Source organism: Pseudophryne corroboree, chromosome 10, assembly GCF_028390025.1.
Source record: "Pseudophryne corroboree isolate aPseCor3 chromosome 10, aPseCor3.hap2, whole genome shotgun sequence".
Classification (NCBI taxonomy): Eukaryota; Metazoa; Chordata; class Amphibia; order Anura; family Myobatrachidae; genus Pseudophryne; species Pseudophryne corroboree.
Window position 1 is genome coordinate 79172278 of NC_086453.1, and position 26091 is coordinate 79198368.

Here is a 26091-nt window from a genome sequence, read left to right on the forward strand (position 1 = left end):
AAGAAAGAGAAAAAAAAAACCACGGGTAGGTGGTATACAATTATGGATGGACCAGCGACTGCCGACACAGAGGTAGCTACAGCCGTGGACTACCGTACTGTGTCTTCTGCTAATATAGACTGGATGATAATGAGATGAAATTAATATATATATATATATATATATATATATATATAATATCACTAGTACTGCAGCCGGACAGGTATATATATTTATTATGTAATGACTGATGACGGACCTGCTGGACACTGTCAGCTCAGCAGCACCGCAGACTGCTACAGTAAGCTACTATAGTAGTATGTATCAAGAAGAAAGAGAAAAAAAAAACACGGGTAGGTGGTATACAATTATGGATGGAGCAGCGACTGCCGACACAGAGGTAGCTACAGCCGTGGACTAACGTACTGTGTCTGCTGCTAATATAGACTGGATGATAATGAGATGAAATTAATATATATATATATATAATATCACTAGTACTGCAGCCGGACAGGTATATATATTTATTATGTAATGACTGATGACGGACCTGCTGGACACTGTCAGCTCAGCAGCACCGCAGACTGCTACAGTAAGCTACTATAGTAGTATGTATCAAGAAGAAAGAGAAAAAAAAAAACCACGGGTAGGTGGTATACAATTATGGATGGAGCAGCGACTGCCGACACAGAGGTAGCTACAGCCGTGGACTACCGTACTGTGTCTGCTGCTAATATAGACTGGATGATAATGAGATGAAATTAATATATATATATATATATATATATATATAATATCACTAGTACTGCAGCCGGACAGGTATATATATTTATTACGTAATGACTGATGACGGACCTGCTGGACACTGTCAGCTCAGCAGCACCACCGCAGACTGCTACAGTAAGCTACTATAGTAGTATGTATCAAGAAGAAAGAAAAAAAAAAAAAAACACGGGTAGGTGGTATACATATACAATTATATATATATTATATACAATTATATATATATATATATATATATATATATATATATATATATATATATTAAACTGGTGGTGATTAATTAAACTGGTGGTCAGGTCACTGGTCACACTATCAGCAACTTGCAAGTAGTACTCCTAAGCAGACAATCACAATATATACTGGTGGTCAGTGTGGTCACAATGGCAGTGTGGCACTCTGGCAGCAGAGTGCCAGCAAAAGTGTGCACTGTACGTTAAAATATGTACTCCTGCTCTCAGACTCTAACTGCTCCCCACTGTCTCCCCCACAAGTCAGATATACAGTCACACTATCACTTCAGCAAGTAGTAGTACTCCTCCTAATGCTCCCCAAAATTACTAAAGTAAATAATACTGTGTCTCTCTCTACTCTAGTAGTCTCACTCTCTATAAACGGAGAGGACGCCAGCCACGTCCTCTCCCTATCAATCTCAATGCACGTGTGAAAATGGCGGCGACGCGCGGCTCCTTATATAGAATCCGAGTCTCGCGATAGAATCCGAGCCTCGCGAGAATCCGACAGCGGGATGATGACGTTCGGGCGCGCTCGGGTTAACCGAGCAAGGCGGGAAGATCCGAGTCGCTCGGACCCGTGTAAAAAAAACTGAAGTTCGGGCGGGTTCGGTTTCCGAGGAACCGAACCCGCTCATCTCTAGAAAATACGCAATGTTGTAACCACCAGGATTAGCATTAGGCAGCTCTACTAATCCAGTGTCTGTGTACAATGATGCAGCATCATTCGCAGATCAGTTGATTATTGTATGGGCCTTCTGAGTAACCCTAGGGCTACTGAGTGCGGTAGACGGAACTAAGACGCCCACACAGGAGACACTGAGTACAAAGATGCAGTTGCTGGCTCTGACACGCCTATAAAATTATCGCAATACACCTGCATTTTCCTAACCCCCCACCCCCACCCCCATTACCACCTACAAACAATCCCTGTCAATCAATCTGCATCCTTATCCCCTCAGTGAGTGACATCACAGGGGCGCATCGGGGAGTAATAAAATCATTGACCAACTGCAAAAACATCAGACTAGCATACAGCTATGAATCAGGGCCAAAGTTGGTTTACTTTCATTATATGTCCTTTTATACTGCGAGCTTAGCAGTAAGTGGTTCTCTAGAGACTATTCTCTTGTGGTTTCATCCTCAGGACACATGTACATATCAGTGACGGGTGGTGGGGTGAGGCAGGAGAGGCAGAGCCTTTCCTGTCATACTTACATTTAAACCAGAGTTTTGACTGAATATAGTATTTGAAAAATAATAATAATTTGTTTGAAATATCTTCTTTGCATTATTCTATTAATTTTTATAGCCCAAACTCTGGAGTGAAAAGTCTATGGCAGGTGAGGCAGTGCCTCACCTGCTTACCTTTTCAGCACATCTCTGATCAAAACTCCCCAAATTTCCAGGAGTTTATACTGCTGCACCTGTGTATAATGCTCAGATGTATGCTTTGGCTCATATATTGCATGGAATTCTGGCACTGGAGTTAGCCAGTGCCTCCTGAGACATTTAGCTCACCGCACGTCCCTGGTACATATAGGGCTGTATTCAATAGCTGATGGGACCTGACAGCGCTCTATTCAATCTCAGGCCAAATCCGACAGGTTTGGCCCGGTCCCGACAGTATCAATCCAAAAAATTTTAAAGTCGGATTGACATTGTCGGAAACTGGGATAAAACCTGTCGGGTTTGGCCCCGCTTCCGACAATACACGCGCTCGGCGGTTGAAACTGCCGGTCCGCGTGTATTCCAACACACTTCCAACAAGTTGGGTTTCCCGACTTGTCAGAAGAAAAGGCCCGGCATTGAATAGGTCGGAACCCCTTCTGACCTCAATCAGTCGGAAACTGCCGTCTTTCCAACAAGACGGCAGTTTCTGACTCCTATTGAATAAGGCCCATAATAGTCATGGTTATGGGGGTGGGGGGATCTATTGACAATGTCAAACATCTTTAGTTCATTTATGGGAACTTTTTAATTCTGTATATAATTAAGAATGTTTATAGTATTTCTACTATTAACCCGTATTCTAAGTGTAATTATCCTTCACTGTTTTACTGTTGCAGTACTTTTAAATGGCCCTACACAGTGAATACGCTGAAGGTACTGGATTCCTATCGGACTCCATTCTGTCTTTCAGGCAGATTTAATTACTCATATACAACAAGATAACTGCTGTATTCATACTACTGTATTTTAGCCATGGAACCCCCACATTAACAAACTCACCTATACTATAAAGATAACGGAAGGTGGAGTTTCTTTATAGTACAATGATACAGCTCACTAAGAACATTTTACTTTTGTGGCCGTATGTAATGAAGTCCGAGTTGGCCGGAGGTGCGGGTTCCCTGGCCGAACTCGGATGTTTTTTGAAAGCGGCAATCATTTACAAAGCATGGATGTTGAAGGATTAGAGGACTGGGTGCTAATGCCAGGGTGGTAAGTAGGATCCCTACTGACATATCATACCTCCCAACTGTCCCGATTTTTGTTTTTTCTGGTACTGTCCTGCTGTCCCACCGGCGGCTCACCGTGTCCTGCGGTGGGGTGGGGTGGGGGTGGGGGATTTTGGGGGTCAGTTGCCAGACTTTCACTCGCTGTCCTGCTTATTAGAGCAGCGGTGAATAGACGCTGTTGGCATGCTCACAGCGTCTGTTCACTGGGTGAGAGGGCATACCAGCAGCTCACAGAGTGCTGGGCATGCCCCCACAGTAGCAAAAATGGGGGCTTGGCCAGCAACCGCAGCACCCTCCGCAAGACCATGCCCCCTATTCACGCCTCTGGCGCGCGTCGCTGTTCCTCCTCCCACCTTACTAAAGTTGGGAGATATGACATACTGTATGACTTGGAGATCTAGGTGCTTTTAATGGTGGGTGGAGAATTCCAATTATGTTTAAAGGAAGTAATATGAGTCACAGCATGTACACACATTGTATCCCTTAATACATGGTATTCTGACAGCAGCAGGAAGTACAATGGCTGGGGCTGTGACTCAAGAAATATCTGCTCTATTATGAAATAACTGGACAGACTCCTCATCCTCATTCTATGCATTATTACCAGGAGAAACACTGAGCGGACATCTACAATGAGGAGCTGTATAATAACAGGTAGGGTGCCACATACACAATATACACCTATGCCGCAATATTATATTCTAGTACTGTACATGTTAGTACGGAGCATACAGCACAGTGACGTTCCCATACATTCATGATTTGATGCTTTGTCAGCCTGTGTTTTTAGGGACAAACTAGCCTGAAAAAAATGCATGTTAGAGAAGCAATATAATATATAACCTTGTGTGAACGGGTGTGGTATAGCGGTCCAAATCTATTAATCCCGACAATGATTAGTCCGACAGTGATTGTCAGACACTGGAGCTGTTCCTACAACGTGTGAAACATAAAAACAGCGCTAATAATAAATCTAAAAAACAGGTGTTTCCTTAAAATAAATCACATACATTTTAATGTTATTCAACATACATATAAAAAATGCTCTCACAAATGTGAACCATAATAGATAGAGCCTCTAAAGCCAGTCTCTGACCACCGACGTTTTGATATAACTATGCACACCTCTTGGTATCAGTAATGTCCCTGTGACCGGTCACAATATCAACAGGATCCTTAGTTTTAAATATACAGGTATGTCCAATCTTGTGGTATAATTACCAGAATTGCAGTGGATAGGCCGGGTATCCCACCTAGCGAGGGTCCAGAGGCTGTCTCCGATCCGACGCAGATGTTTGGTGGTTTTCCCTCTATTAAGTTTCCACGTCCATAGATTGGAGAATATCCAAGATGGTGATGACTGCAATGGTATCCTGAAGGTGGCTTTAGGGTGTCTGGGTCAGGGCTGGTTCACTTACGCGTTTCGCTGGCGTTTGGCAGCTTTATCAAAGGCCAGAGCCGGCCTTAGGCATAGGCAAACTAGGCAATTGCCTAGGGCATCTGGTATACCTAGGGGTACAAGCAGCTTCTTCTGATTAAAATGATATGCGGCATGCCTATATTCTGTGTGCAGCATTTCGTATGCAGATATAGCCACAGTCGCACACAATATATAGGCATGCTGCATATCATTTTAATCAGCAGAAGCTGCTTGTGCATCCTTGCCACATAACAATGCAAATAAGATGCATTTTCATAAAAAATAAGCACCCGACGTTAGCAGAGCTGCCAGTAGACTCATGCCAGGAACTATATGTGTCATTATTTGTATAAGGGCATTAATAATGTGTAACATATGTGTAAGGGGCACTATAAGTGTCATTATGTGTATAAGGGCACTAATAATGTGTGGCATATGTGTATGGGACATTATGTGTGTCATTATGTATATAAGGGCATTAACAATGTGCGGCATATGTGTAAGGGAAATTATGTGTATAAGGGCATTAATAAGGGTTGGCATAATGTGTAAGGTGCACTATGTTTATAAGGACATTAATAATGTGTGTCATATGTGTAAGGGGCATTACTATGTGGTATTATGTGTATAAATGCATTACCAATGTGTGGCATTATGTGTATAAGGTGCTCTACTGTGTGGCGTAACGTATAGAAAGGGCACTACTGTGAATAAAGAGCAATATGGTGTGGTGTAATGTGAATAAGGAGCAATATGGTGTGGTGTAATGAGAATAAAGAGCAATATGGTGTGGTGTAATGTGAATAAGGAGCAATTCAGTATGATGTTATGTGAATGAGGGGCACTACTGTGAGAAGTAACGTATATAAGGTAACTTGGTACTACTGTGTGATGTAATGTGAATAAGGGACACTATCGTATGATAACTTGTGAATAAATTTGCACTACTGTGAGGCATAATTTGAATTGGGGGTACTATTGTGTGGCCATGCCCCTTGCCAGCAAAAACACATACCTTTTTGGGCTGTGCGCCGAATGTGGACACTGTTCTTATTTAAATTACAGGGGGTAGGAAAACAAAAAAATTACTGCTATGGGTGGGGGGTGATGGTGCTAGGAAAGGGGTTCAGGGTCAGAGGCGGAACTAGCGGTGGTGCTAGGGGGCACCAGCCAAAATCTTGCCTAGGGCATTATATTGGTTAGGGCCGGCTCTGCAGCCCGCTATCACCTGCAATAGCTACGGAGGGATGCCGGGGGGACCTTGCGCGTATGACTTTAGCCTGTATAAGTTGGGCTTTGTCAAAGTCAGAAAAATATCTCTATGCACACTACCATATTTGCACCTCACACAGGTCCGTGCTGCGCATGCGTGCGCTCTCCCGTACGTGCGCATACTCACAGTCGCGGGCACCCGCAGGCGCACGGTATGCGTATTTACGGTAGAGTTTATGTGATCGTAGCGTGCGACTCAATCGTTACATATTTTCAATATATAATGTATTTTTGTAGATCATGGTCCCTTTGATAGATTCTGAAAGTTTAGTTAACATAGCATGTTCCTGAACAGAGAGATCCCTCTTTGTATTGTACGAAGGGTCTAACAGGGGTCATACAGTGGTGTTTGGTACCCATCGGAAGAGTATTTAAATAGCAATATTCCGGTGTTGGTTTGGAGCGGATTAATCGCTCGTGCGAATAGTTATGGACATAAGAAGTTTATGTCCATTTACTATTATTTGTTCTTATTTAGTCATGCGGCGGGAAACCCAGTATCCCACCCACCTGAACAGTTGGAAGCAGTCACAGCCCACCTGTATGAATCAACCTATGACCTTTTGTTATAATGCGAAGCCGAATTCCTGTGTCCAATGAACAATGAGATTGTAGGGACCATTGAATTGCATTGTGTGTGGGGCATAAATAGGCAGGCCGACCATATCCAGTTCACTCTCTTCAACGGTTCTCATTGCTGATAATCGGGAGCTGGATATCGAGGCGCATGCGATCGTTTCCCTTTGTGCGTAAGTGTTTCTCCGCAACTATATTGATCTTCTTGTTATTGTGGGCCAATTTCTCTCTCTCCCTCTCCCTTCTCCTCTTTCTCTCTTATTTTCCTTTAAATAGTAATTGTATTATATTTCCTGTGTAGTTATCTGGTTAGGTAGTCTATGTTATATTGTAGTGTATGATTTGTATTTGTATTAATTCTTTTGCAAGTTTATCATTCAAAATATATACATATTAGGCGTTGGACCCTAAGCCCAGGTATCTGTGTATTTCTTATAGTGTCTAGTATTCTCAGAGCGTCGGTGACGCTCAAACAGCTTTTAAGTTAATAAGGTTACACTAGGTTGCATCTACACCCTATCTCTACACAAAGGTTTTACAGCATACTGCATTGTTTATGGTTTAGATATAAAGGTTTAACATTGTGAGCGTCAGCGCCGCTGGTGATCTCCTCGTGGTCCCGAGCGTCCGCTACGCTATAGCGAATCATTACGTTAGTCAGCAGCCAATAGCGTGCCTGCCAGTGATCTCTTGGCCGTGAGCGAACGTGACGCTTGAGCGTCTCGACTACGGCTAAGCGATTGTTACGCAACGTGCGTACCCTTACGGTACTTCATACGTAGATAGCGTACAGTGTTCTTAGACCTCATAAAGGGTATTATATAAGATAAATATTTAGCTTTATCAATTGGCGGCTCGCCCTGTCCTTCACATATCTGCACTAGGTAATTTCAGCAGACATTATCCAGCAGCAAAGGGCGGGAGATCATATTCCTCGTAGTGCTGTTTGGATAAGCGTCTGCTTCTCTTAGTAAAGGGTGCTGAAGGAATCCGGGAACCGGAGGTAAGAACAACACGCTAGTCTCTTTTAAAACTGTTTATTTTTCTGTCTTGCGTACACACGCACGCACACATATATATCTGCATTTCTTTTTTTCATTGTGTATTTTCGTATATCACTCTCCTGTTTGCCAGTTTTATAGTTGATAAACGTGCTAAGAGAGATTTGCCGCTATTTCATAGTTTGAGTAAAGGTAATATAGTTAAAGTATAGACAAACACACAGCTGTGCCTGAGAGACAAGGCGAAGTCAGTGTGGTGCGTGGTAGATGATAAAGGATCATCTACATTGATAAACGTATAAATTGTGTTACGGTGGATCTTTGCTTTGCGTACACGTGTCTCTAACAAAGGACTGAGACTTGTGTACGCAATCCAAGGGCCGACGCACGCAGCGTATATTACGCAACGGAGCGTACGGGTACGCCCATGTAACTCAAATCACAAGCGTCAATTTTTTTCCCAACGCGATAAATAGCGCAACGCGGTAAATAACGCAAGGCGATAAATCGCGCAAATCTATTTTAACATTCAAATTTTAAATTAATAGATCCTTCTCCTAATTTGTAACACATCTGGTCTAAGGAAAATTTCTGCGCAGAAATAGAAATAGAAACAAAAGTGTATATGTGGTGAGTGAGTGTTTGTTTTTACAATTTTTGAGGTTGAACCACAAGAAAAGTCGAGTTCTCGTGAGGTACATGCGTGTAAGTGACGTACATGGTGGCTAGGGAGGCATCCCTGGTTAAAACATACAATTTGAGCATTAGAGTGTAGCAGACCAGGAGGTCATACTGTAACAGACCAGGAGGTCATAGCAGACCAGCAGGTTCAGGTACAGCAGACAAGGAAGTCCGCTATACAGTCCACAGGCACAACACCAAGAAAGGGTTGGTGCAACACCCATATAGGCCATACAAGCTCTGGCTGAAGGAATTCGCAGCCGCAATTTTCGATTCCACTGGTCGCTCCGTACATAAGATTAGTTGCTTATGTGCTGAACGATTGTACCGCACGTATTTGTGTGCATTAGTAAACCTGACCGGTACTATTTGTGTACGGAGGTCATAAACGCTATTTGTACATTCTAACATGATTTGTGTAATTTTTTTTTATTTTAAGGGAGGTTCGCTGCTCACTCAGGAACTATCCAACAACCAATAGTTACTGGAAAGAGTAAGTGTTCTTCGGATCACCCTCACAGGTTCCAGTAAATAGAGGTTCAGGTCGCAGGGGCCCTAGGTCGAGTACGCCAGCACCATATCGGTGTGATCAGGTCGTATTGGTCGGCGTGGGCGAGTGAGTGGGGTACTCGGTAAACCGCCACCGTCAGCCTATTTTGAACATTTTGGTTTGCGTAAGGGTTGGTTGAATAAAGCAACACCTTCGAACTATGGGGGCCACTTGTTCAGGTAGGGGGCGATCAACCTCGGTTCGGGTTGATTCAGTGAACCGACCAGTCGGGTCGGCAAGATATGTAATGTGTGAGAAATACGGAAGTCACACAGAAGCTTTATGTGATGAATGGGAGAGAATGACGGTACATGACGGGGAGAAATTCCCAAGAGTAGGTAGCTTCAGCACAGAAGTGTTAACGAATTTAAGGAGAAGGATATGTCTCATTAAATCAGCCAAGAGACGAATCAAACATTATGATTATTTACAGTTGTGGCAACAGGAGGGTGACATACAGAGAGGATTGGCTCAGGCGGCGGGATCTGGCTCGATCAGAAAACTGATAGCCACGGCCCCACCGCCACCATACATAACAGGAGAGAAATTGGTTGCGGAGAATGACGCATTAAGGTGTAACAAACAAACACTTAGCAACTGTGTAAATGTTAAAGATAATGTTAACCAATTAACCAATGCAAGTATTAACCCGTGCAAGTTGTACCCTGTTTTGAACTTTCCTCAGGAGTGTGATCAAGAGGACGAATCGGCAACAATTTCAGCGCTCTCTCTAGCAGCCACCATAGCAGAGACCACTGTAGGCACAGCTCAACCCCCGAGATTAGTAACAAAAGCCCCTAGCGGAGGGATAGGTGAGGTCGTATCAACGGGTAAGTACGGCACCATACATTATGCTGAAACTATTTCACCACAGCCTGTAGAATCTACACAGAATGAGGTTGTTAGAGTTAATCCTGTTAAGGTAATAGTAGTTCCAAATGGGAAAACAGACACTTCAGGAGTCACTCCTGTTAGGAACATTGCCATGTACAGCCCATTTTCCCGAATGGAATTAAGGACCATAGTGTCGGAATTCCCTGACCCTAGAAAAGACTTAGTTGCCAGCCAAAAATACATCAGAGACCTAGGTAACACGTTAGAGCCCAACAACAAAGACTGGCAGATATTGCTGAGAGCATGTTTACCCTCCAATGTCGACGCAGCTCAATTTTTAGCTGACTGTGGATTAGATCAGGATGTACCTCTTACAGATGTGTACAACAAAGACAATGTAAAAAGAATAAGCTTACAGTTAAAAGAGTATTTCCCAGCCGTAGTTAAATGGAACAAAATATTCTCCATTAAACAGAAGGAGTCAGAAACAGCTGCAGAGTATTTTCACAGAGCATTATCAGAAATGGCAAAATACACAGGCATAGAGGACATTAAAACAAACATAAACCATCGAGAAGTAGCAGTATCGGTACTGATGGATGGTTTAAAAGAGTCATTGAAGACTAGGGTACAGACCACACAACCATGTTGGCGAGGTCTGTCTGTGGCTACTTTGAGAGAGGCTGCTATTGATCACGATAGGAACATCACCAGACACAGGGAACAACAAGGTGATAAATTAATGTCAGTAAGTATACAGGCCCTGACCACAAGGCAGCCTTTGTTTATATCACCAAACCCTGTGGGTAAGTCAAGTGTGGTTACTTGTTATTCTTGTCATAAACAGGGACACATGGCACGAGATTGTAGAATGAAGAATTCACGAAACTCATACCAACCCCCTAGACAACGACACGACACACGACATTGGGAGCAAGGTCCGCAGAAACGGAGTTATGAGCCACATACAGGGGAAACAAAAAGATACCCCCCGAACAGAGACTGGCAAGCCTCTGGTAGCTCCCAATTAACTCCATCACAAGTAGTTGCTGCCAGCGGGATTCAGGGAGGTCACCATACCCAATAGGGGTGTGGCCATACCTGTAATCTGCAGCCAGTAAAATTGATTGCAAGCCTTGAAAGTGAACCAGAAATTGCAATCAATGTAGCTGGTAAATCATTAAACTTTCTTGTAGACACAGGGGCGGCCAAATCAGTGATAAATTCGACAGTGGGCATGAGAACCACTGGTAAGCCAATTCCAGCCATAGGGGTAACGGGAGTAGTCCAGCACTACCCTGTTAGCAAACCAGCCGAGATTACAGTAGGGCCTTTACATACCAAGCATTCCTTTTTGCTGGCTGCATCGGCACCGACTAATCTCCTGGGAAGAGACTTACTGTGTAAAATGGGGTGCGTCATTTATTGTACTCCCGAAGGTGTATTCTTGGACATACCTGAGAATCACGCTCAGGAAGTGCGAGACATGTTAGACTCCCCGTCAAAATTAATGTCACATACCATTATGACAAATAGGACTCCCTCCCAGGTAGAAGAAATGACATCTCAGATACCAGAGTCACTTTGGACTAAAGATGGACAGGACACTGGATTAATGGCAAACGTAGCTCCGGTAGTTGTACAAGTAAAAGATGGTAGGATAGCTCCAAAAATCCCACAGTACCCTCTGAAGCCAGAGGTGGAGTTAGGAGTGTATCCCGTAATAGAGCGCTTGCTACAACAGGGCATTCTGGTAAGAACGTCCAGCACTGCCAATAGTCCCATCTTCCCTGTTAAAAAGAGTGGGGGGAGGGGTTACCGGCTAGTGCAGGATCTAAGGGGGATTAACAAAATAGTTGAGAGTCAGTTCCCCGTAGTGCCAAATCCAGCTGTCATCCTAATGCAAATCCCTCCCACTGCGAAATTTTTCACTGTTATTGACCTCTGCTCCGCTTTCTTTTCGGTACCTCTGCACCCTGACAGTCAATATTTGTTTGCATTTACATACAGAGGAGTCCAATACACATGGACTCGATTACCACAAGGATTCATAGATAGCCCAAGTATATTTTCTCAGGCTTTGCATGATTGTTTACAGTCTTTCCAACCAGTGAGTGGATCAGTATTAATACAGTACGTGGATGATCTACTACTGTGTTCTGATTCATTGGAAGCATCCCTGAAGGATACGAAACAGCTCCTGTTTCATCTTTCAGACACAGGACACAAGGTTTCCAAAGACAAGTTGCAATTATGCCAAACTAAGGTAAAATATTTGGGACACTGTCTAACACAAGGACTGAGACACCTGACCGCTGATAGAATTCAAGCAATTAGAGACATGACTCTGCCACAAACCCAGCAACAGATCAGAACATTTTTAGGAATGTGTGGGTATTGCCGTAACTGGATCCCAGGGTTTTCCATCCTAGCGTTACCCTTGCAGGAGATGGTCTCCTCAAACAAACCTGATCGGATTTCGCATACAGACGAGTCTGAGACAGCATTTGAGAGACTTAAACAGTGCCTAACGCAGGCACCAGCATTAGGTATGCCTGACTATGGGAAACCCTTTGAACTATACGGAACAGAAAGTGCTGGCTGCGCGGCAGGCGTACTAACCCAAAAGCACGGTGATGCCAGCAGGCCGGTAGCATATTACAGCGCTCAGCTAGATACGGTAGCGCGATCCCTCCCCACATGCTTGCGAAGCGTTGCTGCGATAGCATTGCTAGTAACGAAAAGCGAAGACGTCGTGCTAGGTCACAACCTCACAATTCATACACCACATGCAGTGTCAGCCTTGTTAAATTCTGCACAAACCAGACACGTCTCATCAGCGCGGTTTACAAGATGGGAATTGGCACTAATGGCCCCCGTAAACATCACCATAAGGAGATGCAGTGCATTAAATCCTGCAACATATCTCCCAGGTGTGCCTGGACAGGCACAAAGGGTGGAGGATGAGAGTGGTAGGGAAGGAGAATTTAGCACAAAGGAAGACACTCATGATTGTATGGAATATTTGACCCAAAATTTTACCGCAAGGCCTGACATCAGTGACAACCCACTGGAAGATGTAGAACTTACGTTCTACACGGACGGTAGTTGTCATAGACAGTCAGACTCGGGAGACTTGTGTACTGGATACGCAGTCGTAGATGACCAAGGCACCATAGAAGCGGAACCGCTAGGCCCACCTCACTCAGCCCAGGTTGCTGAACTGGTCGCCCTAACCAGAGCATGTGAATTGGCTAAGGGCAAATCAGCCAATATCTACACCGACTCTAGATACGCATTCGGGGTAGTCCATGATTTCGGAGCCCTATGATGCCTCAGAAATTTCATGACGGCAGCTGGTACACCGGTAGCGCATGCAGCTCATATAAAAAGGCTTCTAACAGCGATACAGGAACCCGACAGAGTGGCTGTTATCAAATGTAAAGCACACACATATAGCCAAGACCCAGTATCACTTGGTAACAGCCGAGCAGACGAAGCTGCTAAATTAGCAGCTGCTACCCCCAGACAGACAGACACCACACAACTGATGGTATTTAATACCATCAACACACAGAAGTTGTGTGAGATGCAAAATTTGTGTTCCACACAGGAAAAGGCAGTCTGGAAGGCAAAGGGATATGGTCAGGAGTCCTCCGGACTCTGGACGGATGGACACGGTAAACCAGTGGCCCCCAAAGCATACCTTCCATGCTTAGCTGAGGCAGCTCACGGGCTGACTCATCTGGGCAAGGAAGGGATGTGCAAGTTGGTAAGAGCATATTGGTGTGCCCCAGGATTTTCTTCTCATGCGAGTAAAAGGGCAATGTCATGCCTTACCTGTCTGAGAAAGAACATCGGAAAGGCAATACCTACAGAACCATCTCATATCCCACCTGCCGGCGGCCCTTTCCAGGTAATACAGATTGACTTTATTCAATTACCCCCTTGTCGAAATTTGAAATATGTACTTGTTTGTATAGATGTTTTTTCAAATTGGGTCGAAGCATTTCCGGCGGCCACAAATACCGCTATGTTTACTGCTAAGAAAATTGTGCAGGAATTTGTATGTAGATATGGTATCCCTAGAATTATCGAAAGTGATAGGGGTACCCATTTTACAGGTGATGTCTTTCAAGTAATGTGTAAATTGATGGGAATTGATAGCAAGCTGCACACTCCATACCGTCCACAGGCGAGTGCGAAAGTGGAAAGAGTGAACAGCACTATTAAAAATAAACTGAGTAAAGTGATGGCAGAGACAGGATTGACATGGCCAGAAGCTTTACCCATTGTACTGTACAGCATCAGAACCACTCCCAGGTCCCCTCTTAATCTGTCTCCCTTTGAAATCTTGTTTGGTCGACAACCGCATGTTATGATTAACCCTCAGGATGATTTGAAGTGTAACAATGAAGTGACTGTAAAATACTTGATTAACATGAGTAAACAGTTGAGGAATCATCAAAATGATAATCTGAAGTTAGTGATTCCTGATTTACCAGATAGTAATTGTCATGACATTGAACCTGGGGATTATGTAATGATACGGAATTTTCTACGCTCAGGCTGCCTTATTGACAGATGGGAAGGACCATACCAGGTCTTATTGACTAGCACTACAGCATTGAAGGTTGCTGAGAGAGAGAGACTTGGGTTCATTCGTCCCACTGTAAAAAGGTTGCTGATCCAGAGAGGTCCCGTGATAAGGAACAGACGGTAGAGGTTGTATCACTGGAGTGTCTGTTCCAGGAGGATTAAGGCGGCACCTGAGCATTGAAAATCACAAGACCAAAAGCAGTTGTCGATCCCCTGTTCCCTTTTATTGTTTTTCTCCAACTTCCCATCCCCTCTCCTTCAAATTATTTTTTCCCCTTCTCATTCTTCTCCATTTCCTCCTACAAGATGGACTTGCCCCAAGAGACTGTGATCCGGATTTTCCTGTTGACCATGATGTTGACCAGAGCAGTCTGTTCCGGCGAGAGTACCATGGAGGTCGAGAGAGGTTCTGGAATGGGTTCTGATGACAGAGATGGAGGCGTAGTTTTCCAAGAACAACATAATCAACAAGCAAAGGCGAGTATCAGAAAACGATCCGATAGCATTGACCATAGAAGGAATTGTGAAGGATTGTTAGCTGAAGAAAACTGTATCTGTCGGCTCTGTAACAATGTCATTGAGGATGGGTGCATAAAGAAATGCCAATCCAGTTTTAATATCCATATGGACCGGCATCCATTGAGTGACTATCACTCCTTAGTGGGTAGTGTGTTAAATAAAACAGATTGTTGGGTATGCTCTCAAGTACCTCAAGGTCATAGCAAATCAGGGCTAGTACCATTTCCTTTAACGTTAGGGGAGGTACTTGAGTTAAGTGGTGGGAGACCGGTGGACAGGAGATTTAATATCTCCAGCCCTCCTAGTTTGAAGCTCCACCAATACCATGTGGATAGGTCCCTATTATGTTTTAACATCTCCAATCCCCGAAAGCCGGGAAATTGGGAAGTGTCATGGAGTAATCAAACCATGACCTTTTCGCATAGAGCAGATAGAATGCCTACAGATACAGAGCTTATACGCCACATAGCCAGTAGAGGAAAATCTTTCCGGTATAGGTATACCTTAGGAAATAGGATTACGAGAGTTGGAGAGGTATCACCAGGATACTGTGCACATATCGTACAACCCGATACGTGTACTAAGCAGATGGAAGAATTAGGGTTAGGAGATTTCACATGGAAGGTGTGTAATATGGTTATGTCCTACTCCGTCCCATATGTTCTCCCCGATGATGCATATTTCATATGCGGGAGAAAGGCGTATAAGTGGCTTGCCCCAAACTCTGAAGGATTGTGTTATATTGGAAAAGTACTGCCTGAAGTAATGACTGTATCACATGACAAAATGAAAGACATACACCGTGTTGCCCAAACTCCTTATACTCACACCCATTACGAGCACGTAGTTAAACGACACCTGATAGAAAGAACAGAGCATCCGGCCTCTGACATGATCCATTAATCCACCGGGATTCAGTTTCTAATCGCGTTAGATATCACTCGCACCGCTAGAGGAGTGTTGAATTATAAATACATATCTGCGCTTGCCAATTTGTTAGATAATATCACTGAAATGTATGATGACACGTTTAGGTATACTGGAAGGGAACTTCAAGCTTATAAAACAGAACTGGTACAGCATAGAATGGTCCTTAATTACCTCACAGCAGTGACAGGCGGATATTGTGTCACACTGGCAACACAATACGGCGTGAAATGTTGCACATATATTACGAATAGCACCGAGGACCCGGTCGAGGTCATAGACCAAAAGATGGACGATATTCTCCAACTGAAGTGGGAATTTCGCAGGAGACACAATCTCACTCTTGCTGCTGTAGGTAATGAGCTGACTGGTTGGGTGTCATGGTTGAACCCGCGAAATTGGTTCTCTGGTTTAGGAGACTGGGCTCAAGGAGTCATAATGGATGTTGGGAAGTTTCTCCTATGTATCTTAGGTGTTATCATAACGATCGGTTTGATATTTAGATGCGGTCAGGCTTTAATGAGGTGCAATCGTCGTACTAAGGTAATGAGTTTAAGGAGTGAGGAAACTGTAATTCCAATGGACTTGATTTATGACCCAAATGTAGAAACAATGATGTGATGAAAATGCGATTTCTACGGTCCGTTTCTTTCACCTGTTTTTCCGTTTCCTCCAAGGTAAAAAGACCCACTTGGACGAGGAATTTGATGAGCCGACATACAGACAACAGAGAGATTAAAGAAGAAGTTTTGACAACCTGATACACAGATTTTTGATGAACTATGCCATGGATCCCCAGTTTCCCTAGAAATTTTAAAATTATGCTAGCCCAACACTTTTGTAAGTCTATGGACATTGACAGCTTTTGCTCGCACCTTATGGGCAAAAGCACAAAGAAGACTGCATTCAACAGACATCAAACAAGACCTCAATCGACGAATGTACATTTACCTGACATAGAATACCACCGCATTTACCGTAATTATGTCTTTTCTTCATTTCTACAACCCTCAGGTAATGACACACATAGTCGATAGGGAATACAGGCACAGATATCAGCAATCACATATCTCCCCCATTCATGTATCATCAACTAAAATGTGCTCCCCCATTTTGTTACAACCAAAGCCGAAAAGAGCTCGGTAAAGTTTGACAGCCCATCCACAGACCCGTACCACGGGATAAGAAGGAATTCAAATGTATACTTCGCAATACCTCGAAGCTTGATCTAAAACACATACGGCACGATGATACATGACCCCCAAGCACGGATTCATACACACATGCTTCTGCTATCTCACTAGGTCATACCCTTTTCCTACCTTCTCCTCTCCTCCCCTACCCAACCATGTAAATGTATTAACCCCTGACATATATTTTTCTCTTTTGAAATGTTTTAGAAGGTGGCAGTTATTATTGACTGCCAAAGGGTGGACTGTCAAAGTCAGAAAAATATCTCTATGCACACTACCATATTTGCACCTCACACAGGTCCGTGCTGCGCATGCGTGCGCTCTCCCGTACGTGCGCATACTCACAGTCGCGGGCACCCGCAGGCGCACGGTATGCGTATTTACGGTAGAGTTTATGTGATCGTAGCGTGCGACTCAATCGTTACATATTTTCAATATATAATGTATTTTTGTAGATCATGGTCCCTTTGATAGATTCTGAAAGTTTAGTTAACATAGCATGTTCCTGAACAGAGAGATCCCTCTTTGTATTGTACGAAGGGTCTAACAGGGGTCATACAGTGGTGTTTGGTACCCATCGGAAGAGTATTTAAATAGCAATATTCCGGTGTTGGTTTGGAGCGGATTAATCGCTCGTGCGAATAGTTATGGACATAAGAAGTTTATGTCCATTTACTATTATTTGTTCTTATTTAGTCATGCGGCGGGAAACCCAGTATCCCACCCACCTGAACAGTTGGAAGCAGTCACAGCCCACCTGTATGAATCAACCTATGACCTTTTGTTATAATGCGAAGCCGAATTCCTGTGTCCAATGAACAATGAGATTGTAGGGACCATTGAATTGCATTGTGTGTGGGGCATAAATAGGCAGGCCGACCATATCCAGTTCACTCTCTTCAACGGTTCTCATTGCTGATAATCGGGAGCTGGATATCGAGGCGCATGCGATCGTTTCCCTTTGTGCGTAAGTGTTTCTCCGCAACTATATTGATCTTCTTGTTATTGTGGGCCAATTTCTCTCTCTCCCTCTCCCTTCTCCTCTTTCTCTCTTATTTTCCTTTAAATAGTAATTGTATTATATTTCCTGTGTAGTTATCTGGTTAGGTAGTCTATGTTATATTGTAGTGTATGATTTGTATTTGTATTAATTCTTTTGCAAGTTTATCATTCAAAATATATACATATTAGGCGTTGGACCCTAAGCCCAGGTATCTGTGTATTTCTTATAGTGTCTAGTATTCTCAGAGCGTCGGTGACGCTCAAACAGCTTTTAAGTTAATAAGGTTACACTAGGTTGCATCTACACCCTATCTCTACACAAAGGTTTTACAGCATACTGCATTGTTTATGGTTTAGATATAAAGGTTTAACATTGTGAGCGTCAGCGCCGCTGGTGATCTCCTCGTGGTCCCGAGCGTCCGCTACGCTATAGCGAATCATTACGTTAGTCAGCAGCCAATAGCGTGCCTGCCAGTGATCTCTTGGCCGTGAGCGAACGTGACGCTTTAGCGTCTCGACTACGGCTAAGCGATTGTTACGCAACGTGCGTACCCTTACGGTACTTCATACGTAGATAGCGTACAGTGTTCTTAGACCTCATAAAGGGTATTATATAAGATAAATATTTAGCTTTATCAGCTTGCTAGTTAGAACGCTGACAGGTCTGCCTGGGACCTGTAGTTCCACGGATGAGGGTAGCGCCAGGGGTAACGCTATTAGCGTAGGCGCGTCTTAGCATAGGTTGGCATGCCGTTGCTGGGGTGACGATGGAGGCGTCCAGGACAGGGCACCCAGAAATAGCGGGGGAATGGACGGGAGAGGGGTGACTGAGGGGAAGGGGTGCCCTGCAGGGACTGGGGGAGGTGTGGGGGGGGGGGGGCCTTGCGCGCATGACTTGGGCCTGTATGAGTCGGGCTTGCTAGTTAGAATGCTGACAGGTCTGCCTGGGACCTGTAGTTCCACAGATGAGGGTAGCGCCAGGGGTAATGCTATTAGCATAGGCGCGTCTTAGCTTAGGTTGGCATGCCGTTGCTGGGGTGACGATGGAGGCGTCCAGGACAGGGCGCCAAGAAATAGCGGGGGGATGGACGGGAGAGGGGTGACTGAGGGGAAGGGGTGCGCTGCAGGGACTGGGGGAGGTGTGAGTGGGGGGGCCTTGCGCGCATGACTTTAGCCTGTATGAGTTGGGCTTGCTAGTTAGAACGCTGACAGATCTGCCTGGGACCTGTAGGTCCACAGATGAGAGTATAGCAGGGGGTTGCTGGGGTGATGACGCGCTATGGTGGTAGCTCATGCCAGTGGTAGAGTACTGGACGCTGGGACCCCCATCCACCCGCAATAGCTATTTGGAGCTAAGGGTGCAGGTGTGTACGCGGCGACATGTCTGTGTGTAGGAGGGTAGTGTTGGGGAAATGAAAGTCTCAGAAGTCTATGAAATCGATATATGGGCCCCTGTCCTAATAATCTATCGGTCTTTTACGTGTCGGTATTATTTGATTCTGTTATATGTATGTATTGTCAGTCATTTATCTGTCTAGGTATGGGCTGTCGGTCTTTTACGTGTCGGTATTATTGGGGTCTGTTTTATGAATTGTCGGTCTCTTTTTCTGTCTATGTATGCGTTGTCGTTTTTTTTGCGTGTCGGTCTAATGCACGTCTGACTTGTGTTTTGTCGGTCTTTTGTGTGTCTGTGTATATACTGTCGGTCTGTTGTGGTTCGGTATCATTGTTGTCTGATGGAGGACGTGTCGGTCTGTTTTGTTGTCGATTTATGCGCTGTCGGGTTTGGGGTTGTAGATGTGACTGTTGTAGGACTTCTGAACTGTCGGTCTTTGTTCTGTCGGGCTGTTGGCCTTGTCGGTGTTTCCCTTGTCTATATGTTACCTTTGTCTGAGTTTTATCTGTCGGTGTTTCACCACTGTCTGACTGGTGTCTGCAGGGCCGGACTGGGACTAAAAATAGGCCCTGGCATTTTTGAAGCACACAGGCCCACCTCTGTGACTCCTCCCCTTACTATTCCTGACTCCTCCCACTTATTAGTCTATGCTCTTACAAATATAATTAATATTCTAACAACATACAAGCGTACATCATTCTCTATTAAAATACACACAACCAGTGGTTGAAGTGGAAATTTTTAAGTGGGGGTATGGAAATGTGAAGTTTGTAATTAAGCGCCAGAAAAGGGGGCGTGGTCACTCACAGGGGGCGTGTCCTTCAGTGTAGTTTACCACACCATACACCCCTTATACGCATTATGCACCACAATAGTAGGACCCCTTATACTATCTAGTACTGGTGCCTCTTTCACATTATACCACACAGTATGAGCCAAAATTCACATTATAGCACCCGGTATGAGCCGAAATTTACATTATATGCCCCCAATAGTGCAGTGCCAGATCCACAATTGCCCCCACAGTGCCAGGTATACAAATGCCCCCACAGTGCCAGGTATACAAATGCCCCACAGTGCCAGGTATACAAATGCCCCACAGTGCCAGGTATACAAATGCCCCACAGTGCCAGGTATACAAATGCCCTCAGAGTGCCAGATCCACAAATGCCCCCACAGTGCCAGATCCACAAATGCCCCCACAGTGCCAGATCCACAAATGCCCCCACAGTGCCAGATCCACAAATGCCCCCACAGTGCCAGGTATACAAATGCCCCACAGTGCCAGGTATACAAATGCCCCACAGTGCCAGGTATACAAATGCCACCACAGTGCCAGATCCACAAATGCCCCCACAGTGCCAGATCCACAAATGCCCCCACAGTGCCAGATCCACAAATGCCCCCACAGTGCCAGGTATACAAATGCCCCCACAGTGCCAGATCCACAATTGCCCCCACAGTGTCAGGTAATACCTGACACTGTGGGGGCATTTGTGGATCTGACACTGTGGGGGCAAATGTATACCTGACAGGTATACAAATGCCCCCACAGTGCCAGGTAAACAATTGCCCCCACAGTGCCAGGTATACAAATGCCCCACAGTGCCAGCAAATTGCCCCCGCAGTGCCAGGTATACAATTGCCCCCACAGCAGCCAGTGCTGCAGCTGCTTACAGCTGCTGCACTGCTGCTGCTGCTGCTGCTCCTCCTCCGGGCTCCGGCTGTGAGGGACGGGTGAGTCAGGAGAGGAGAGCGCCCGCCAGCGCGGCTGTGTCTGGCGCGGTGGCGTATAGCGGACTTCGTTCAAACCAGCCGCCGGTTCGTGAGCCAATCAGAGCAAGCGGACCGGCGGCTTCTGATTGGCTGCCGGTCCGCGAGCTACGATTGGCTCACGAACCGGCGGCTGGTTTAAAGTCCAATATACGCCGCCAGACATAGCGGCGCTGGCGCGCTCTCCTCCCCTGACAGCTGAGACACGCTGCCGCCGGACTGAGCGGCAGCGTGTCTCAGTGAGCGCTGGACCGGCCCACGTGGCCATCGGCCCTTCTGGCATTTGCCAGAAGTGCCAGATGGCCAGTCCGGCCCTGGGTGTCTGTCTGTCTTCTATTGTCGGTCTTTTCGCTGTCTGCATTCTTCAGCGTGTCAGCCGGAACCCATGTGAACTGTGCCCTATACAACTATATCTTAGTAATGCTGTTTTGTATTGCATGTTACATTTATGGCCCTCATTCAGATGTGATTGGAGGTGCTATCGCTGCTTACATAGAAGCAGCAGCGATAGCACTAATATGCAGGGGGCATCACGCTCGGCTGCCTAGAGTATCAGATCATCTCTGACACCATCAGCCGGCTGCATGACCCAAGGTGTAGTGCAAGCTGGCATCCATAAGTTCTACCTAGAGGCCACGGAATCTCCATTCTTTGATGGAGATCCTGTCCTTGTTCCTCCCCTGCAACAGTAGCGACACGCCTCTGTTTGAGGGAATGGAAGACATCACAACCCCTTCCCCCCCAAAAAAAAAAAAACTACACCAGGCTTTCAATCACTGACAGTCTGATGTCGTAGTGTGACCGATGTCATAGACCCGTACTGCACATGTGTACAGGACCGGCACATGCGCAAAGTGCTAAACATCGGTACTTTGCTGCATGAGCTGCAACTCCAACCACATCTGAATGAGGACCTATGAATCAGAATCAGCTTTATTGGCCAGGTATACTTGCGTATACTGGGAATTTGTCTTTGGTTTGCTATACAACAGCCAAGTAGGTAACAGATAAGCAGGTGGTGGGGGTGGGGGCAAGTAAAGTCAGACAGCTAGGTATACCGTGGGGACACAAGTGAGTAACATGTACGTCATGTACATGTACGTGTGGTGTAGTGCAACTAGTAATGTACTTATCCTCAGAAGTGCAGACAGAAAGTGCATCCCATGAATGAGCATTCATAGGCAGTCACCCAAAATATACACCTGTAGTACCACGGGTGTTGGTGTGGGCACAGGTAAGTTAGAATTATCTGGTACTGTACTTTGCAGCTGAAATAGCAGTTCCAGAGGTTCTGCCTTTTTCTCTGGCAATTACTCCACATCAGGCTCTAGCAGAGGCCAGCCCCATACACACAGTAAAATTACATCGGGGCTTAATCATTATGCTAATTATTGAGGGCCGGGCAGTCCCCAATAATTAAGTTTTCAATTCGACGCAGATGCCGGAGCAATTCATCATTGTTCCGGCACAGAGACAGCTGATCCAAAAATCAGCTGTCCCTGCAAATCTATACAATACTAGTTCTGAAAAAGCATAATTGGATACCTGAGGTAATTTGTTCAGTTTGAAAGACTTTCCCTGGTGTGCACCTAGAGCTCATTGTACTGCGATGCAGGGGTAGATTGAGCCATTGCGTTGGCCCAGGGTACTTAAGGCAGTGAGCCCTCTCCTCTTGTCAGCTTGTCCCCTTGGCTGTGCCCACTGTGTGTGTGCCTTCTTACCCCACTCCTCAATGGGGCAACAGCACATGTCCTACCCAGGGGCGAATCCAGGTCAAAATGACAGGGGGGCACCTTGATGGGGGAAGGGGGGGTTCTTCTGTGTGGCATCAAAGGAAATGCTGTATCCACGGGTGATGCCTTGGAGAGGCAGAGGGTGGCAGGAAAAAGAGGGTAATGTGGAGATAGTGACACAGGGAAGTGGCATATAGTGAGGCAGTGTGTGATGGGGGGAAATAGTTGGAGACAGAGAGGCAGTGGGTGACAGGGAGAGGCAGAGGGTGACAGGAGAGGGTAACAGAAAGAGGCAGTTGATGATGCCAGGGAGAGGCAGAGGGTGACAAAGAGAAGGTGTTGGGAAAAAGTGATGCCTTAGAGAGGCAGAGGGTGACAGGAGAGAAAGAGTTATGGAGAGATAGTGATGCAGGGTAAAAGCAGAGGGTGAAGCAGTGGGTGATATATAAGGGGGCACTGGGCTGGATTGGAAGGGGGCAGTGAGATGGTGGTGGGAGGGGGGAAACACTAGACTGGAGAAGGAGTACACTGGGCTGAATGAAGGGGACACACACACACTGTGACTGGACTGGCTGGGGAGGTTCTTGCTGTTAGATGGGGCAGTAGGCTGGTTTTGGGATGGAATGGGGGAGGTACTGGACTGGCAGGGTGAGAGACAATGGTATGGTGGTCAGTGAAATGGTGGGGGACACTGGTTTGGATGGGGGGACACTTTGTGAATGGGAGCGCTGGGCAGGATTGGAAGAGGGTAGTGTGATAGAGGTAGCGGGGGGGGGCACTGCTAAATGAGGGAAGATTACTGTGACTGGACTGGCTACATCTTAACAGGTTACAGTACATCTGTCAGAATGTGCAATTAGCTGAAATATAACATCCAGGTGGAGAAAATAAAATAAAAGCAAAGCTGAATACAAAGGGCGGGATGGCCTAACCTTGCGGTGTACATCCCGCCACACATAGCCAGACATCGCACCGATACTAATCACATATGTACTAATGGTATAAGGTCAGCATAACGCTCGTCAGGATCCCGGCTGTTACAATGTCGATGCTGAGATCCCGACTGGGTTACCATACCATCGCTGGTATCCTGGCAAGGTAGGTGATTCCCCCTCTATGGGTGTCCATGACACTCATAGAGGGAGAGTAGAATCTGTGGCGAGTGTAGCTCATCATCGAGCCTGCAAGGAGCTTTGTTGCGCTCACCCCTCTGCCGGCATTCCAACGCTCCGGATTCCGATGTCGGTATACTGGCATTCGGCATCCTGAGCGGCGGTCAGGGCCGGTTCTTGCCCTTGCGGCACCCCGGGCAAAAGTTAGGGGCGTGGCTTAACATGGGGGCGTGGTCAGTCACGCCCCCCATTTGTAGCGCCGCTGAAAAAAAAAAAAAAAAGTATACTTACTGTACCCCGCTCCTGTTTCCAGACCCTGCAGACCGGCGCCGCTCTTCTCCTCGGATCTATGGGAGAGACGTCAGTCATGACGTCTCTCCCATAGCACAGCATAAGCGCTAGAGGTCAATTATGACCCCTAGCGTCTATGCCACAATGCTGTGCGGTGCGCGATGACGTCATCGCGCACCGCACACCAAAGGTCCTCTCCATGAAGGGAAACTAGACGCTTAGCGTCTGAATTCCCTTCAGAGCGGGGGACGACCAGCGCCACGAAGGGAAACCAGACGCATAGCGTCTGGTTCCCTTCTCACAGCGGGAGGGGGGGCACAGCGGGGGGACACTGCTGGGGCGCACACTGACAGTGGAGGATCTTGCCATGGTGCGGCGCCCTCCGGATGGCGCCGGCGCCCTCCGGAAGGCGGCGCCCCGGGCAAAAGTCCTGCTTGCCCGTGGCAAGATCCGCCACTGGCGGCGGTATAACATACTGATCCTGTACTAACATATGTGATTAGTATTTCGAAGTACAATTCACACAGCCCGACACTGAAAGTAACCCATAGGCTTCTATAAGGTAATAGCGGGCATTACCCTACACATCAGAGCCCCAGTGACTGGGCTTTAGTACATTTGGAAATGCGGTAAAAACCCAGAAAACTGTGTTTTTACCGCATTTCTGCTTTAATACATCCCGTCCAAAAGCATAAAAACAGTGATACAGTATGTATTCTTGTGGCTACCGTGACAGCAGCAAGTATTATACTGTGGGCATTGCCCGAAACTGAATTACCCCCTATGATCCTTGTGTTTTTCTTACATATATACGTATATAATGACTGGTTCCACCTATAAGAAATAAAATTAGAAACTAAATGAGCTTCTAACTCATGCTAGCCCTCCAAGGCTTTGTGATGCCTGCCCCCCTCCCCCCCCCCCCCCCCCCCCCCCACTCACTATATTATCCCATCAGCAGCAGCCAGGGAGAAGGGGGTTTTATTCCCTTGCAGGTCCGTTTCCCCCCCCGTTAGGTTATCCCATTGGGATCCAGTCTCTAGGTCGACAGTAACTAGGTCGACACTATCTAGGTCGACCACTATTGGTCGGCAGTAACTAGGTCGACAGGGTTTCTAGGTCGACAGGGTCTCTACGTCGACATGTTCTAGGTCGACAGGGCAAAAGGTCGACATGAGTTTTTCAATTTTTTTTCTTTTTTTGAACCTTTTCATAGTTAACGATCCACGTGGACTATGATTGGAACGGTAATCTGTGCCGAGCGAAGCGGCAGTGGAGCGAGGCACCTTGCCCGAACCATGGCACTAATTGGGGTTCCCGGTAACTCTACAAAGAAAACGACACAAACCCCCCCATTAAAAACTCATGTCGACCTAGACCATGTCGACCTAAACACCCTGACGACCTAGAGACACTGTCAACCTAGTTCTGTCGACCAATAGTGGTCAACCTAGACACTGTCGACCTAGTAACTATCTACCTTCCATACCACACCCTATCCCATTTACCCTGCACTTGTTACCAGTAAAGTGCCAGTTGTTAGGGGCGAAATGCTGCTGTTGTATGTCCCAAGAGGCTGTGCAGTCTGAGTACCCTGATTAAACAGGCACTGAGGAACTGGAGAGACAAAGACGCAAACCGGCTGCAGCCTCATACTGATAATATACATGTCAGCCTGGAGGGTTCACAGTCTCCCACAGTGGAGAACAAGCAAGAACTGCCAAGACCGGACTATCACAGAGGAATATATGTGTACAC

The 26091-nt window shown here is 46.0% G+C and overlaps 1 protein-coding gene across 2 annotated transcripts in view; it reads left to right on the forward strand.

Moving 5' to 3' along the window:
* The first annotated feature begins 3989 nt into the window (after window positions 1–3989).
* LOC134965026 (carcinoembryonic antigen-related cell adhesion molecule 16-like) overlaps window positions 3990–26091 on the forward strand; it is a 98343-nt gene continuing 76241 nt past the window's right edge. For both annotated transcript variants that reach the window (XM_063941611.1, XM_063941612.1), the window contains exon 1: window positions 3990–4108. In XM_063941611.1, coding sequence (XP_063797681.1) covers window positions 4087–4108 — 22 coding nt within the window. In that variant the 5' untranslated portion in view covers window positions 3990–4086. The remainder of the gene's footprint in view (window positions 4109–26091) is intronic.